Source organism: Eleginops maclovinus, chromosome 16, assembly GCF_036324505.1.
Source record: "Eleginops maclovinus isolate JMC-PN-2008 ecotype Puerto Natales chromosome 16, JC_Emac_rtc_rv5, whole genome shotgun sequence".
Taxonomy (NCBI): domain Eukaryota; kingdom Metazoa; phylum Chordata; class Actinopteri; order Perciformes; family Eleginopidae; genus Eleginops; species Eleginops maclovinus.
This window is the reverse complement of record NC_086364.1, coordinates 17,583,586-17,599,457: the sequence shown is the minus strand read 5'-3', so window position 1 is coordinate 17,599,457 and position 15,872 is coordinate 17,583,586. Positions and strand designations below refer to the sequence as shown.

Here is a 15,872-nt window from a genome sequence, read left to right as displayed (position 1 = left end):
CAATGACAGGTTTTAGTCACTGTAAACCAACATTTAGTATCAGCCTAAGTGGGATTTCAACTAAAAGCTCCACACACATTACCTGATATTAGGTGATACATTCAATGTCCAGCAAGGTGCTTAAGAAAGGTCAATTTGTATTGTATACATATTCCATACATAAGTTTTAAGCACTTACACAAGGGTTTGTTTTTTTGCCAGAGCATGAAAAACCACATTCCATGCATTCCAACACAGATATTTCCACATCACTGTGTCTGACCATCATCCGCAAATAATTTACCTTTAGTGTTTATCCTAGCTGTGGAAATATGGCCGCACCATGAATCCAAAATTGTCTAATTAATTGAAAAAATCGTCAGTTGTGTATCACAATGAACAAAGCAAGAAAACAAAGCAGATCGTACAACATTTGTGAGATTGTCCCCCCTCAAGGTTGTAATTTGAACAATTCTACACTGTTCTTGGGGCAAAGTTGTTGTATTCCTTTAATATCAACAAACCTTACCAAAAGAAAGAATCCCCGACCCAGACTGTAGAAGAGAACACATTCAATTAGTATCCAGATCTGGTTTAAGATGTAGTGTAGTAGGCAAAAAGTGTTCAGACAGTTAAGCTAGGTTAAATATCCATAATATTCCATGGAAGGTATTTTTAATAAGCAGTAACTCAATGATATAGAGTATAAATTAATGTTCCCATTCTAGAGTCCAAAAGAGTAGGAACAATCGTTCAAGTGGAGCTTTAGTCCTTGGTCAGTTCATTGTTGAGGTTGTTTTTCGTAGCTGTCATTTTCTTTAAGGAGTTCTGTCTTTGTGCTTGAACGTTATATGCCCAGGCTCTGTCCACACCATGTCCCTCAACCCTGCAGGGTGTCCAGTTAGGGAAGGGAAAACGACCTGCTACCACTAAAGCATCATCAGAAAGCTCAGCCTCCAACTTCTTCTGTAATATTGAAAGCTAGGAACAAATAATGACACAATAGAAACACTTTTAACAGACATTTACTGAAATTACCCATGATAATACATTTGTGATGAATGCAACAGCACCTAAAGCTTGTGCTGATGGTTGAGATGGTATTTTACAGTTTATAGGCATCTGACATTATACTACTCACCACGCTAGGAGCCAAAAACACTGTGATATTCTTGCATTCTGTCAAGTCGACCTGTAGAGAGATACAGGGTTTTTGTTGCTATCTTTTTTTCTAGGAGCGGGGACACTTCCATTTACACTATAATGTTGTTGCTAAAACACACACTGCTGAAAGTCAAATTACAATAATGAAATGTTGTCGATTAATTGTGGCTAATATAACTTGACAACAGAATGATAACTAATGATATGATACAGGTGATAAATGTCATACCTTCCAGAGATCTTCCCGTCTGTACGAAACTTTTTCCTGATGGCCTGCTCTCCACGCATGGTAACGGGCCAGGCGAACTAGCCACGGATTCAGCTCATAACCAACCGCGGGAGTGAAACCCTGCTGATGGGCTTCCAAGACCTAAAGAGAGAAAAAATGAACACAATTAACACCCATTGCAGTGCAAGAAAAATGTGCTGAAATCTCCTGCTTATACTCACAATACGGCCATCACCTGATCCCAGATCCACAAGCCCTCCCTTTCGGCCTCTTAGTAAAGTCATTACATGATCCACTTGAGCTCTGCTGGCAGGAATGTACGGGACCTGGAACACATTATAAAGAACTTCTGATAAATAAATAAAAAGTTTTTAAAATTAGGGATTCACATTTTAAGTTATTTAAGGAGTAGACCATACCTGTAGCTTCAAGGGGACTCTCCTGAAGCCTGGCTGTACGATTCCCGCCCACATAACATACACAGCAAGCCCGGTGCCAGCGGCTATCTGAGCAACACCCCATGCTCCAATTTCCCTTTCCTGCAGCTCCTTAAGGACTTCATCTGGCGCATCGTCATCCATTTATGCTTGAAATATTGGGTTTGGGTTATTTGAATTTCCTCAGAATTACTGGAAAGGGATTCAAAAACATGTTTTAGGTATGAAATAATATATTCAGCGTCAGAGGGGCTGGAGGTTTTGAAATATCTATGATATAACTATCACAGGTGGAGAAAGTATTAAGATCTAATGTTTAACTACTTATATCACTCTGTAAAGTTTGTTTTTGCATTGAAAAAAAATACTGGAGTTAAAGAATAATTATAATCCGGGAAAATGTAGCAAAAGGTTTAAAAGTAAAAGTGTTTCACTGGAAAGGTATCGTCTCTCATGAGTGTTACACTATTGTAAAATATACCATCAGATTATTATTAGCCATGCTTGAATTTGAAAGGAGTTTACTGTTTTAGTTGGTTTGAGGTGGGGCTCATGTTTTTAAAGTCATCTGTTGATTCTTTATTCCATCCATTAAGGAATTGATTGGTTTGTCAAAACTCAGGGAAAAGAGGTCATCACAATTACCCAGAACTTAATGTGACACCATACATTTTTGGTTTCAAAAGTATAAATCAGCAAATCTCTATAGTTGAACATTTAGCGCAATTAAAGGTTTTTGATATACAAATGGCAAACAATTGTCTAAATGGTTGCTCTAATTGTCCAACTTTTTTTAAATGCAAAAATCTTATTTGAGTAACTAATCACTGCAGCTGTCAGATATGAAGTGGAGTACAAAAATACAATGTTTACCTCTGAAATTAATAGTAATATTAGCTTGAAAAGAAAAGACTCAAGCAAAAATACACATACCATTGTATCTACAATTAACCTCACAGGGCCTCTACACCAATTTACAGGCTTCACTAAGGGATTGCAGATAATATTGAAAGATCACATATATCCCCCTTGTTAAATTTGGCTTCAATAGGTTGTTCTAACTGATGTTTACAACTTAGTTATCCTTTTATACCCTCTTTTATGAACACCCCTTGGTTGTCAGTTTGCAAACAAAAAATGAATTAGTTGGAACAACCTTAAAATGAAGTAGCAATCGATTATACGCTAAATTGAAGCCATATTGTCCCACATCAGTGTACAGTTACATTTGGTGGTAAGAATATATTAACTTAAAGATTTAATAAATAACAAACTCATTCACAATCATGAAAAACAGTTATTATATTGCATATAATTTAGATTAAAGCCACATCGATAGTTACAATAAATGTAATGTACGTTTTTCTGTATTATTTACTGACACTTGACAGACTGGCTGAGGGTCACATGCATGCAATTATTGCTATTCATCATGCGTTGTCTCACTGAAAATACGTATAGACGTATTAATTAGCAACAACACAACTGAGAAATGCCGTACACAGAAACACGAAGCAATTGGTTGGTATTAAAATAATTAACAAATGTCTCATTGACCTGCAGGAGTTTGTGCGGACACGTTACCCAGTTGGACCGGTCCGTTGATAAAGCTTTCCGAATATCCGAGGGCTTACTTACGTTAGTTCCGGGAATGTGACGCAGAAATGTGGAACGGACACACATCGTAACTTTAGGATACATGAAATTGCTGCTGTTAACTACCTGTTACTTCTTTGAACATTAGTGTATTGTTAACTCAATTAATACATTTCCTGTCCTAGAATAAGCGTATAAATCAGCAATGTTAAAATTAAATAACTATTTGATCAAAGAATAGTTTTATTGTAACAATAACATCGAACTACAATTAACATGGTATTATAAAACACTTTACGTAATATTTTCATTTTTATTAATTCTTATTTTTGCAAAAGGTTTAACAAATACATGTGTAATAGTATATAAAAAAAAAATGTAAAGCAAACTTTTACAAAAAACATGACAAAAATAAATATCCATATTTAACACAATTAAATCCCCCCCATCAGTTGCTGTCTGATTCATCACTGATGATCCCCTGCAGGTTGGCCCAGTCTGTGGCTCTCCTGGGCACTCTGTTTGGTTTGTTTTCTTCATCACTATCAGAACTGGAGTTCAGAGTGTGCCGATATGTGGAGGACGGAGAGTTCTGTTGTTCCTTCCATGCATAGGTTCCTCTGCGTTTAGGTCGACCTGACAGACGTATACACATTAGAAGGTCTTTTGAATTGATATTTTTATATTTTGCAAGTGCAATAAAACAAAGAGCAAACATGATGGACTTGGTTGCAACAACATCATTCTCATCGATGCGTTGTGCAATTGTAGATCCAACCACGTCATGAGCCGCATCTAGTTATCTATGAGAGTCAGAACTAAGAAAAAAAGTTACCTTCTGTGGCAAGGATGTTGCTGACATCGAGATCAGCTAGTTCCCGAGTTTCCTCTCTTTTCATTTTGATTTTCCTGCATTTCTTGATAGATGGCTGACCTGTTCGGAAAAAAAAGTGATTCAAATTGTGTCCTTTTCAAAGAGAATTATAATAATGTGTTAGACTATCACGTACAGTGTTTGAGTGCTAGTCAATATGAGCGTAAGTGTTACATAGTGATGTCATTTTGTTACAGAAGTAAACAAAGGTGTCTAATGGAGGCGTTCCAGGCAGGGGGGAGTGTGTGGGAGAGAAACTCCCTCTGGAGGGAAGTTTGGAATTTTAGCCTTTGCACACCATTGTAAACAGGAAATGGAAATACCACAAAAGAATTATAGAACCTCTCTAATGCTCGGAATAAACAAACAATACTTGCAAGATACCTTATAATGGAAAAAAATTGAAAAACAAATAAGGACCTATGACCAGAATAGGTCCGTTTAAGGAGTGAGTGTACTCCCACTGACCATCAACACCAAGATCTTCAAGCTGCTTCTTCAGAACAGCGACCTGGGAGCGGACCGAGTGACAGCCCTCGAGCACTTTCTTGTAATTCAGCCTGACGCCACAGAGAGTGATGTAGCGCTTGAGCCTCACAACGGATGTATTGTCCTCCTGAATGATCAAATCAGAGGACACAGAGTTTGTGAGGAGAAGATACAGCATTGCAATAACCTCATAATTATTTAATATACATCGGTTTTCAAAATACCATCATTTGTTGAATCAAAGAAGTGATGCTCCAATACAGATAGGAAGCTTTTACTGACCCCAATGGATCCTATGTATTTTGATTAACTCCTTTGTTGAAGTGCTATGTACATTATGCATTGGATTTGACCAATTTTTTGTCGCATTAAATGCTGAATGACAGACTTCATTCACTCTAAAAAGATTGATCTCTCTCATGGGCTCACCTTTTGACTGCTAGCGCTCTTCTCTTTTTTCTCCTCTTTCTTTGTGGTTTTCTTCTTTTTATCAGCTGGTGTATTTTCTTTTCCATTATTCTGTTTCTCGTCCAATGAGGTGAGTGATGATGAATCAGAGTCTGAATCCTTATTTTTCTTTTCCACCAAGACCTTTTCTTCTGCATAACCCAACAAAAAGTGATATTCAGTCACATTAAAACCATGTGAAATAAATAAAACATGTTTGTATAGGACATATAGTATAAAGTTTGCAGTCACCTTCTTCAATGTCATCTGAGGGATCTTTGCTTTTCATTTTTTTGCTCTTTTCTGACTCGCCCCCCGTGTCAGATTCCTTCTCTTCATCACTCTGAGGTGTTTTGCTTCCTTCGCTTTCATCGCTGCTTGTCGACTCTCCATTCTTTGTTGCATCCGTTTTCTTTATCGCCTTTTCTTTTGGACTGTCATCACAGCTACTCTCTTTGCCTTTTTTTTCTGACTCATCCATTTCCTCATCAGATGATTCCTCACTGCTTTTCTCCTGTTTCATTTTCCCTTTTGTTGTGCGCTGTGGTTTCTGAACCTCTTGCTCTTCATCCTCAGATTCAGATTTAATTTTCTCTTGCCCCTCACTCTCATCACTTCCTGTTTTGCTGTCCGTTTTGTCCTCTGATTCTGTCAATAACAAGACAAAAAGACAACAAAACTCACTGTTGATGTATACAAGATTAGTTAACATAGGTGCAGAGGAAGTGAGATGATCGGAACTGTCTTTGTTGGCCAACACATTCTTTTGGTTTTAAGCCAGACAGCTGAATTCATGTGCTCTGCATTTCTTTATCCTTTATAAACTGTATCTATGGATTTTGAATAGGACAAAAGAAGACCATTGATTACATCGCCACAGAAAACAAACCTTCTCAGACCAAATCATTTACGAAAATAATAATTATTTGCAGCCCTAGATGGTTTGGCACATTATCCATATGTGATAATTGATAAATACTTGAAGAGTCTAAAATGCATCAAACAAAGAAAGCATTTGTAACCTACCTGACGATGGGCTCAACTGACGACGGGGCTTTTTTGTCGTGGATTCATCTTCATCTTCTCTCTTCCTTTTGTTTTGGGACTTCTTGGTCTCAAGCTCACTTTCATTTTCCTAGCAGTTAAAGTAAAACTGGTTTGATAAATATAAAAGATACAGTTTGCTAAAAATGTAAGCTGTGCTAAAGAGTAATTGATATACCTGCATTTTTACCAGTTCCTCTTCAACCACCCGCTTTATAAAATGTTTGACCTCTGGACTTAATGAGTCACATTGCACATGTGCCAGGTATCGCTTTTTCAATATTCTCAAGGTCAGTGTGCTGAAAAAACAAACAAACAAAATATTAAACAAAGATGACTTATAAATAAAACCCACATGTGAGACACCGTCCAATGCAAAGCTTAAAAGGTAACAGTGAGGTGGGAAAATATACTATGGGATATTAACTTATGGATTAGATACATAAAATGTTCTTTTTTACTTTACTTACTTAAACAAAAACAAATGGGAAGTTCTAACTTTGTATTTCCTACAGTGGATTAAAAACCTTCAAATACAAACATCATTTTCTTGTAGATGTTCAATGATAGTGCCTTTCATGATAGACAGAAAATGACTCTGGACTACAAATCAGTTTTATTACTTCAAAAAAAATACAATTACATGAATGATGAATTAATACATTTCTCTCATTTATATTATTATATACTTTTGAGATATAAGCTTTTTCATATAGTCACTGGTTTTTAGCAGGCAATCCATTGTGTGCTGCTGTATGCGGGAGTTTCTGGGAGAAATTGACATACTGTTAAATAAAATAAATCAAGAAATACAAATGAACATAAGTGTTATCTCTCGTTTCACCGAAAGTTACCACGGTCAACAAAAAGAGTAGAATTGATGGTTTTTATTTTCCTAAAGTGTTATTTAGTTCGGGTGATGACCCGTAACATCACTGCGTCATGTGTGTGTTAACTTATCTTAATGCTAAGTTAAATGGCGGCATTTAAGTTTCTGCATTTTAAATGTTGGCCTTGAATCCACAACATGCAGCTTGGTAGAGTTGTTTAATGACAATTGAACAACAGTTTTAAACAAGTGCTTGCCTGTATGTATTCCTGTTGACTGCCTTACAGTCCTGCATGTGGACCAAAGTTAGCAACACACACACTCAAAGCACACATGCCACTGTACCTTAAAAGTAACAGCACTATATGAAACAGTCTTTGGACTCTTTAACTGTACCTGAGGTCTGGCTCATCACGCAGTTGATCACGCAAAAACCTGCGGATACCTCTTTGCTCTTTCTCTGACACCATCATGTCCGATTATGTTGGATCCTTTTTGGCGGGGGCCGCAGTCCCCTACCAGGACTTGACAGGAAGTGACGTCAGATCTGCGCGGTTTCAAAATACAACATATAAAACCTTGCATTTTTTTCTAGAAATTAATTTTAAGTACTCATTTGTCAACTTAAAAAACCCTTACGGCAAAGCAGTTAAGTTGTTTTAGGTTGTATATTCCGAAGACAATAACTTTTGATCTTTCTACTAATGTGGCAGTCAGAGAACGGTTAGCTCAGGTCGGGTTCTCTCTCTTACCCACAGGTTTTCACTTAGGGACCATCATCATATTACTACTGTTTGAACGAAACAAAACCAGCACCTTTTTGACAAACAATCGTGATAAACAACAATATAGCTGATTTTTTCATACAAATATTCATAGAAAATAGAAAAAAGCACTTAAAACCTATAACTGTCTTATGTTTCTCATGTTGATTGGAAATAATCGTCACATGATAGGAGCTGTTGAAAAAAATAAAGAACCCACGCGTTTTCAATCATACTGTTTTTCAAATGAAAATGAAAAAGCACTAAAATCCAATAAAAACAGATCCATCCTAGTGTCTACGATGGTAATACTATGAGGTATATATTTTGAGTATTAGGTCACATGATATTGTGGCTATTAACGTTTGTTTCAAACTGATTTTTTTTGTTGCTGAACCCATTTACATATAGCAATAGATGATAGATGATATGGAAGCTAGTGATAAGTATTGAGATTCAATAAGGACATTGGTTTTGTGTCATTCGAACGGGATTCGATTGATGCTCCCTAAGTGAAGTGTGGTTAAATAACATCCAATTAATATCCAAATTCTCTACAACTATCAATTAAACAGTCAAAAACAACAGTATTACAAGCATCGATGGCCCAAACGATTACCTTTATTAAACAAGTAAACACAGTAGGATAAAACAAAACACACCTTTTACTTGTTTCTGTAAGTGTTTGAGTCCTTTTCTTTTTATACTGTAAGATCTAGAGACAAATAAAACCAAGAAGCTGAAGTAGGATTTCACAAATAATTTATTCAGAACATTCTCATGACCACTATAGGACGGAAGTCATATTAGTGCATATTTTAGGGTATTCTTTGCTCTCATTCAATGTTTTGTTTTTAGGGTGATTAGGTGTACACAACACTGGTGGATACCAGAAATTAAATATGTATCTTCTCCATGAAGGTAACATAAATACAACCTAGTAATAATTGCCTTTATCATCAGTCTATGGCCAATTATATTTGAGCAAATTTCAGTGGTTTGGTATAAGACATAAAGTGAAAGGTCATGGCTCAGAACAAAATGAGTTATCAAGGAAATGGTCACGGTTCTTCTTGAAACATTAGTCATTTACAGGAGTCAATTCAAAATCTGGTGTGTGCTATTGAGTGCATTGTATCATTTCAAAAAAATTAACTCACTTGAGCACTAGTTAACACAAAGATTGCATACAATACAAAAAGTTAAATACCAAACAATAAATTAGGTTCATAAATTAATAAAACATCTTGAAGCAACAGCAGTAATAATTTAAATAAAGAAAATGGAGCTGCTCAACAATCTCAATTATAGACAACGTCCCTAAAAATGGCTATTCAGTTTTATTCCAGTGTTACAATATCATCGCTGTCAGGATGCATATCAGTCCAACGAATGACAGATGTTTCACAACCTGAATAAACTGACTTACAGTATTTCCTATAAGTCAAACACAAAGGAGGGTGCCAGTGCACATTATTAACACCCAAATTAACAGATGGGGTTGGGTTTTCAGGCCCATTCAGTTGCTCGCAGGAAGTTCCTTAAAGAAGGTATACTATGCAGGATTTCCTTCAAAACAATGTATAGACTCATACCAATATACCTCATCACTTCATTTATAATCCACTTTAAGTTGTGTCTGTAACTGACAACAACTCTGCCTGCATTTCCCTATTTTCTGAATTATATTTTTGTACCTGAACCAAAAACAGTGCACAGGACTCAAAATAAGAGGCTAGCTTTCCTGTCTCTGTCCTCTACGGTCGCTCTGAGTTGTTGATAAATGGTTGCAGGTCTGCTCGACTCTCTAACTCACTTGAAGACCGTTGCACTATTTTTTATGTTGAGCTTCGGCCAACTTGTGTTTAAAAAAAACAACGACAAATCCTGCACAGTATGCCCTTTAACATTTGTGAAGAAAAATTCATGCCAGTTTCACATCCCAGTTAAATTTACACACTTCCTATTTAAATTATTTACACATTTTGTTTTCTTGTAAACAGAAGCATTTCTCAAAACGTCTCTTCTGTTACACATCAGTCATCAAATCCTACATGTCTGTGCAGTGACGTCTCAAGACATTCAATTAAATATCTACCTACTGAGCTATTGCTATTATCAAGGACATCTCTTTCATTCTAGCATTCGAGAAAAAAAAATGAACATACATGAAGTCGCTCTTCTGTGCAGTACGTTTTCACATTATTAGTCCTTATACACAGTTTGTTGACCGTGCCCTCTTTCGTCATGCATTATATGCCTCCTTACGTGGATCCGTCTAACTCGCCTGTCGCCTCCCGTAGCCCCCTCTTCGTCAAGTGAAGCCCCCGAGCCTCTGGCGTCTAAAAGGTGCAGCCCTCCTGGACCAGACCCTCTGCCATTCTCATAGATGAGGATATTGAGGGTTTCTTCAAAGATTCGAGCCTCAGGAAACTCAACCTTGAGAGAATCAATTCAGTTTCAGACATGGCGTTTGAACTAATAAAATACATTTCCCGCCCTTGTCACAGTACAGTTAATAACTAACTCTTTGATTACACTATGCCATGAACAGCTAACCTCTTAAAAGTCTGATGTCAATCTGTCTTCCCGAGGCTGGGAAGTGCTTAGTGACCTTATCATGCTAACTTGTATGGCAGGAAGCTTAATAACGCTCCAAAGTTAAGCCTAATTTTGGCAAACGAAAGCTGGTGTGATGATTTTCATAGGGGCCTCTTGACCTCAAACTATCTGAATGAAAATGACATGTCTCCACTCGTATGTCCACATGCAGTATGGGGGCAAAAACAATGTGTTGTTTTTAGGGTCACTAAACAGTCTTGGAATGCATACACTAGGTATGCTTGGAAAGCTAGACCTTTGCGAATGCTATGTATATTAGTAATAAGGGGTGCAATATTAAGAGGTTTAAGAAATAGCGCAACATTTAGGATAATATACTTATTTGCTTTCTGCATGTTAAAACATAGAGCTACATGAAGTAAGGTTAGCTTAGAGACTGGAACAAGGGGAAATGGCTAGCCTTGCTCTTTAGCATCTGTGTTTTTATCATTTATCAATATTTACGTAAGTAAATAAATAAGTCGGACTACTGCTTTAATGACGTGCTGTACAAACTTCCCAATACTTACTTTGGTCTGCTTCTTCTCTGTTGCATAGACGATGGATGTGCAGCACACTTCAGCAATCTTGCGACCTTCTCCATAGAAAGACCAGCAGCAGATCTCATCCCCGAGCACATCTTTGACAAACAGGACACGGCCATTAAACCGGAGCACCAGTTTGTCAAAGAGTTCAATATTCTTCAACAGGTTATCATCAGAGTTGCTGGGCAGAGGAGGGAGAGAAAGACTATGTTAGTATAAACTGAAAAGATGAATACACATGTTTTACTAAAAACCCCACAAGTGAATGTCAAATGAACACGGATAAAGCTGAAATGTTGTTGTGGCTTATGAAATAGTTTTATACTCTCTAAAAAAACATGTCAGCTTTAAAGTTTACCTGGTGTAGGAGTATTTGTTGTTCCCTCTGTTGTTCTGCAATTTTACTACCGGCTGTAGAGACAAGAAACAAGAACGAATCCATGTAAAACTGTAGTCAACAGTCGAACAATGTTTTCAAAAACGGTGTGGTCACAGGAAGAAACCAACTTAAAATTCTTAGAGATCATTTTGAGAAATTAATTAATGGATGAATTAATCCTAACATATTTAACAATAAAAAAAACAACATGTCCTTAAAACAAAAAAACACAACAGGCAACGACTTTCATGGCTTACAACTCAAAATCTTTTCAAACCATCTGGTATTTTTTCCCATAAGGGTTTAACAGCTCCAAAAGTAATTCACACACTTGTCATTGGTTCATTTAGTTGAGACAAAATGTAATTTACCTTTCTACACGAAGCCATTATTTTCTGTTCTTCTTTGGCTGAGGTGATCATGGGGATTCGACACACTGTTTCAAAAACATCCTTTTGTTTCTGAAGGTGAACAAAGAAAGTCAAGTTAAAAACACATCTTATAATAATGCGTAACCGCCATCCTAAAATACTTGGATCCAAAGTAAATATTGGAATACTAGTTTGTTGTTTATTCTGTAAAGTAGCTGCTTACTTCCATGGCACTGATGCAGTGCTGGGCGAGTCCCTGGACCCGATAGTACTGTGCCTCCTTCAGAACCTCGTCCAGTTCTTTGTGATCCTCTGGAAGTGGGACTGAGCCATCCCGCAGGAAGTTCAGAACCAGTCCAAAATGTCGGCCACACCTATCCAAAACTACCCAACCTGGGACAGCAGGAAAATAGTTTGAGTCATTTGCATTCGTCTGTAATCTTTTTCAATATTACACAACTTATGTTTTCTAAAGATGCACCAAGTTACACCACCTCCTTGTTTTGGACCGGCAGGTGTTGTTGAGCTTTGGGACTTCTTCACACACACTTAAGAACTTCCAATGTTCATGTTGTGTGTGTGAGGCTGGGACGTAACTGTCTGTGCCACTGTGTGCGTGACATAAACTATCATATGGAATTTGTGTGTGCATTGAACCGGCAAAAAAACAAACAGATATATGACACTGATAAGCTGGTTGACCACTGTCTGGTTTCGAGGAGCCCAAAACGAGTGAGAATTGCTGTCGAAGATCCCAAAAGTTACAGAAATGGCTTTTTATATTTGGCTGAAATACACTGTATGCTAAGTGTAACATTTAAAATGTGATACTCGTGTAAAAAACAAGTTAGTCGTTTAGAATGTATATAGATAGAGCATCTGAAACAACTGTTATAATAGATCCGTACTCTTAAAAATGCTGACATCATTGGTACGCGTTTCAAGTCATTAAAGCCTAACAAATGGATCCAGTAGAAGCGTTACGTGCACACCAGACAGACACAACCACTTACCTTCAGAGTCTATGGAAACTTCTGTTCCTCCATTGCATATGCTCCGCAGCAGACTGTCTTCCTTGCTTAACGTCTGGACAGTTGTATAATGGAGGGAGCCACCCACATTTAATTTGACATACTTGCTCCCTAACAGACCTCGGTTTCTGAGATCTTCTGAGTTGTGGAAGGCAGGCTGGGAAATAGAAGACTGGGCCGAGTCAGCAGCATGACTGCCTACTGATGCCTCAGCAGACATGGGGCTGAAGAGTCACTTCCTGACTGCAACACAGAAGGATATGGTGGCTTGTTACAGAAGATTTGGACTAGAAGAAGAGACAAATGTTTAACTATTAACATTTGAGTGCATAGACACTATTTCAACAGTCACCTTATGGAGAACTTAGTAATCTATTGTTGTTAAATTGATCTTTTAAATCCAAAAAGCAGGATATACGATCTCCAGCGTAAAGTATTTAAATTGCATTTCAAAATACCCTCTGTAATATAAGGCAAGTGAACGCAGACAATAGTCCTGGAAATAAGATTGATGCAGAAATTAAGAGAGAGAATATTTCCTTTGCTATTGTGAAAAATCTAAAACAACAATTAACCTAACAACAACAACAACAACAACAACAACAACAACAACAACATTTAGAAAAAGGTTCAACCACACCCATTGTACTACATTTTAAATATACCGTAAATGGGTTTTTAATTCAACAAATACTGACTAATAACCCAATCCTTATGTGCAAAGTGACATTCTCAGTGGGATACAGGAAGTGCTGAAAAACTCTGTTTATTCTTCATTGCAATATTGTGTCTCCCATAAGCAGCATGCACCTCGACTGTCAACAGACTGAGACGTGTGTTGAGGAACAGCACAGTTACAGCCGACCAAAGTTACACACCACTAAAGTGAGGTGTTTATTCATATAATATTAGATAGAAAAATACTTTATTCATCCCAAATTGGGAAGTTATTGTCTCACAGCAGTAGTGTTTTCAAGCATTACAAACGAGTTAATCATATTTAAAAAGGTGAAATAAGATACCGATATAACATAAATGAACTGTGAAACAGACATACATCACGAGAGTATCACTGTAATACACAATATAAAGACAATACTTAATAAATAGCTCTCAAATAGCTCATTTGGCAATATAAACATAATAGAAAAACATATTGACATTAGATTACATCACAATTCTACAAAGCAACAACTAAGCTACAACCACAATTACCAATAGGTAAAACGGGATTGATATTAAGTTAGCTGTGGAAATAATGTATGCTTATCAATCAAGTTAGTAAACGCATTATCTTATAACAATTGGTACTTACCACACTGAACATCCAAGGGAGCTGCACCTAGCTTGACGAAGATAGCTACACGTTGATCAGCCAGGAATCGATAACCAGCTAGCCAGCTAACATTTACCACACACAGTGAATTTACAACGCATCTTAATCGCAGTATCTAAATCAAAGAGGCTAAAAACGGCTACTCCCTTTATCCAAGCTTCAAGATAGCAATCCTCCTATGTTTTGTTTTCGCTTCTTGGCCAAACAATCAGAGACGTGCCATTGAATAATGCTAGCTGCTAACATTAAAAACGGACAATCCCATTGTTAGACATAAAGAATAATAACTGATGCTAATAGGAGTAGCTAACTAGGTCACTCGGAAACGAAACTCGCACATCTTCTTCTTCCGCTGTTTTCTTCTTCTACTGCCCTTTTGTGTGAGGTAAACAACGTGTCACGTGATTTAGCGCCACCCATCGGAAATGGTGACAAACTGGGAAGGTTCAAAGGTTCAAAGTCATATACACACAGCTACATGGTAGTTGTGCAATGACATACTTGGGTCACAGGTTGCTCAGACAATGCAATATAAATATATACAAGTATAAATCATGTATTAGTCGCTCGTTATTAGTGGCTGTTTCATGAAGAGTGTAGTGTATTTTTAATCACGAGTCGATACTGCCCTCCCGCGGTCACAGGTAGAAACTACAGCTGTGGCTAACGCAAATTTATATCCCTATAATCGTTTTTTTTATTTTTTAAAATATAATGTAAAATGTATACTAATGTTAATATTGCAACCCACACAAATACGCAATCAATACTTTCTATTGTGGTGATCAGTTTGTCCTCACCTTGAAGATTTTATATCAAGCGGAATGACAGTTGCTTGAAAGTAGTGTTTACCGTCCTCTAGTGGTCATAATGGAATATTACACTTACAAAGTTAGCGTTAATGCAGAAATGAGAACATGCTACAACTTCCGGTAAATAATTTCAAAATAATGTAGCCCAACTGAAGTATTTCTGCTTCTTTATTCCACTCCACTACATTTTAGATTTAAACATGTTTTAACTGAAATTTTAAGTAATATTTGTAAGTTAAAAATATATAATATCGTCAACTGATAAACAATAACGTATTGCATTTATTATAGGTCAAACAAGACAGCAGTATTGAAACAAGCACCTCCTTTAGCTGTAGAAAAGTGCAACAAAACTACTAAATATACATATTCTGAATGAAACTTTGACTTAGGGTACTTTAGGGTACTTAGGGTACTAATATTTGAGTATTTGTAAAAAAAATGCAACACATTCTTTTTTATTATAAAAGAGTATTTATTTCACTGTAATATTACTTTATGTACTTATACTATTTAAGTAAAATATCTGAATAACTCCTTCACCCCTTCCTTTGTAGAGAACACAGCTCCACATTCTTCACTGGGAATAATACAGATATTTATTCTGTTAATTATTTCCAGAAAAATAGAAGCCTTTATCTTTAAGCTATGGAAAAAAAGCCTTACAAGTTTAACATTATCTCTAAAACATATAACATGACTTTCCCACTCTTGGTGCATGTCCTTTGCAGACACAGATTGTATAAGTATAGCATTGAAAAATAAAAGCCCATTTCTCAACAGTTTTACACCATTCAACAGAGACTTTATTTCCAGTTCAGCAAATAATTTACTGCCTTCAAAAGAGTGTATTCATATATGAAGCAAAAAAATGCTACTGGTGATAAGAGAATAATTAAATCTACAAAGCAACAGTCTCCAGGATCCTCCATTTGGCACAGTGAA

At 36.8% G+C, this 15,872-nt stretch overlaps 3 protein-coding genes across 3 annotated transcripts; all 3 read right to left on the bottom strand.

The window, feature by feature from the left end:
* Positions 1 to 617: 617 nt before the first annotated feature.
* On the bottom strand, positions 618 to 3,630 carry antkmt (adenine nucleotide translocase lysine methyltransferase). The gene is made up of 6 exons (XM_063904500.1): positions 3,367 to 3,630; positions 1,792 to 2,001; positions 1,594 to 1,698; positions 1,373 to 1,513; positions 1,121 to 1,171; positions 618 to 960 (listed from the first exon to the last, which is right to left on the bottom strand). The coding sequence occupies exons 2-6, from the start codon at positions 1,951 to 1,953 to the stop codon at positions 745 to 747; spliced, it is 675 nt and encodes a 224-aa protein (XP_063760570.1). The 5' UTR covers positions 1,954 to 2,001; positions 3,367 to 3,630; the 3' UTR covers positions 618 to 744.
* A 52-nt stretch (positions 3,631 to 3,682) lies between these two features.
* On the bottom strand, positions 3,683 to 7,642 carry hirip3 (HIRA interacting protein 3). Its single transcript, XM_063904499.1, has 8 exons — positions 7,485 to 7,642; positions 6,438 to 6,558; positions 6,242 to 6,350; positions 5,468 to 5,863; positions 5,198 to 5,367; positions 4,748 to 4,895; positions 4,241 to 4,339; positions 3,683 to 4,041 (listed from the first exon to the last, which is right to left on the bottom strand). The coding sequence occupies exons 1-8, from the start codon at positions 7,559 to 7,561 to the stop codon at positions 3,854 to 3,856; spliced, it is 1,308 nt and encodes a 435-aa protein (XP_063760569.1). The 5' UTR covers positions 7,562 to 7,642; the 3' UTR covers positions 3,683 to 3,853.
* Positions 7,643 to 8,597: 955 nt separating this feature from the next.
* On the bottom strand, positions 8,598 to 14,476 carry kctd13 (potassium channel tetramerization domain containing 13). The gene is made up of 7 exons (XM_063903437.1): positions 14,095 to 14,476; positions 12,762 to 13,022; positions 11,972 to 12,141; positions 11,749 to 11,838; positions 11,357 to 11,409; positions 10,984 to 11,179; positions 8,598 to 10,291 (listed from the first exon to the last, which is right to left on the bottom strand). The coding sequence occupies exons 2-7, from the start codon at positions 12,997 to 12,999 to the stop codon at positions 10,058 to 10,060; spliced, it is 981 nt and encodes a 326-aa protein (XP_063759507.1). The 5' UTR covers positions 13,000 to 13,022; positions 14,095 to 14,476; the 3' UTR covers positions 8,598 to 10,057.
* Positions 14,477 to 15,872: the final 1,396 nt, after the last annotated feature.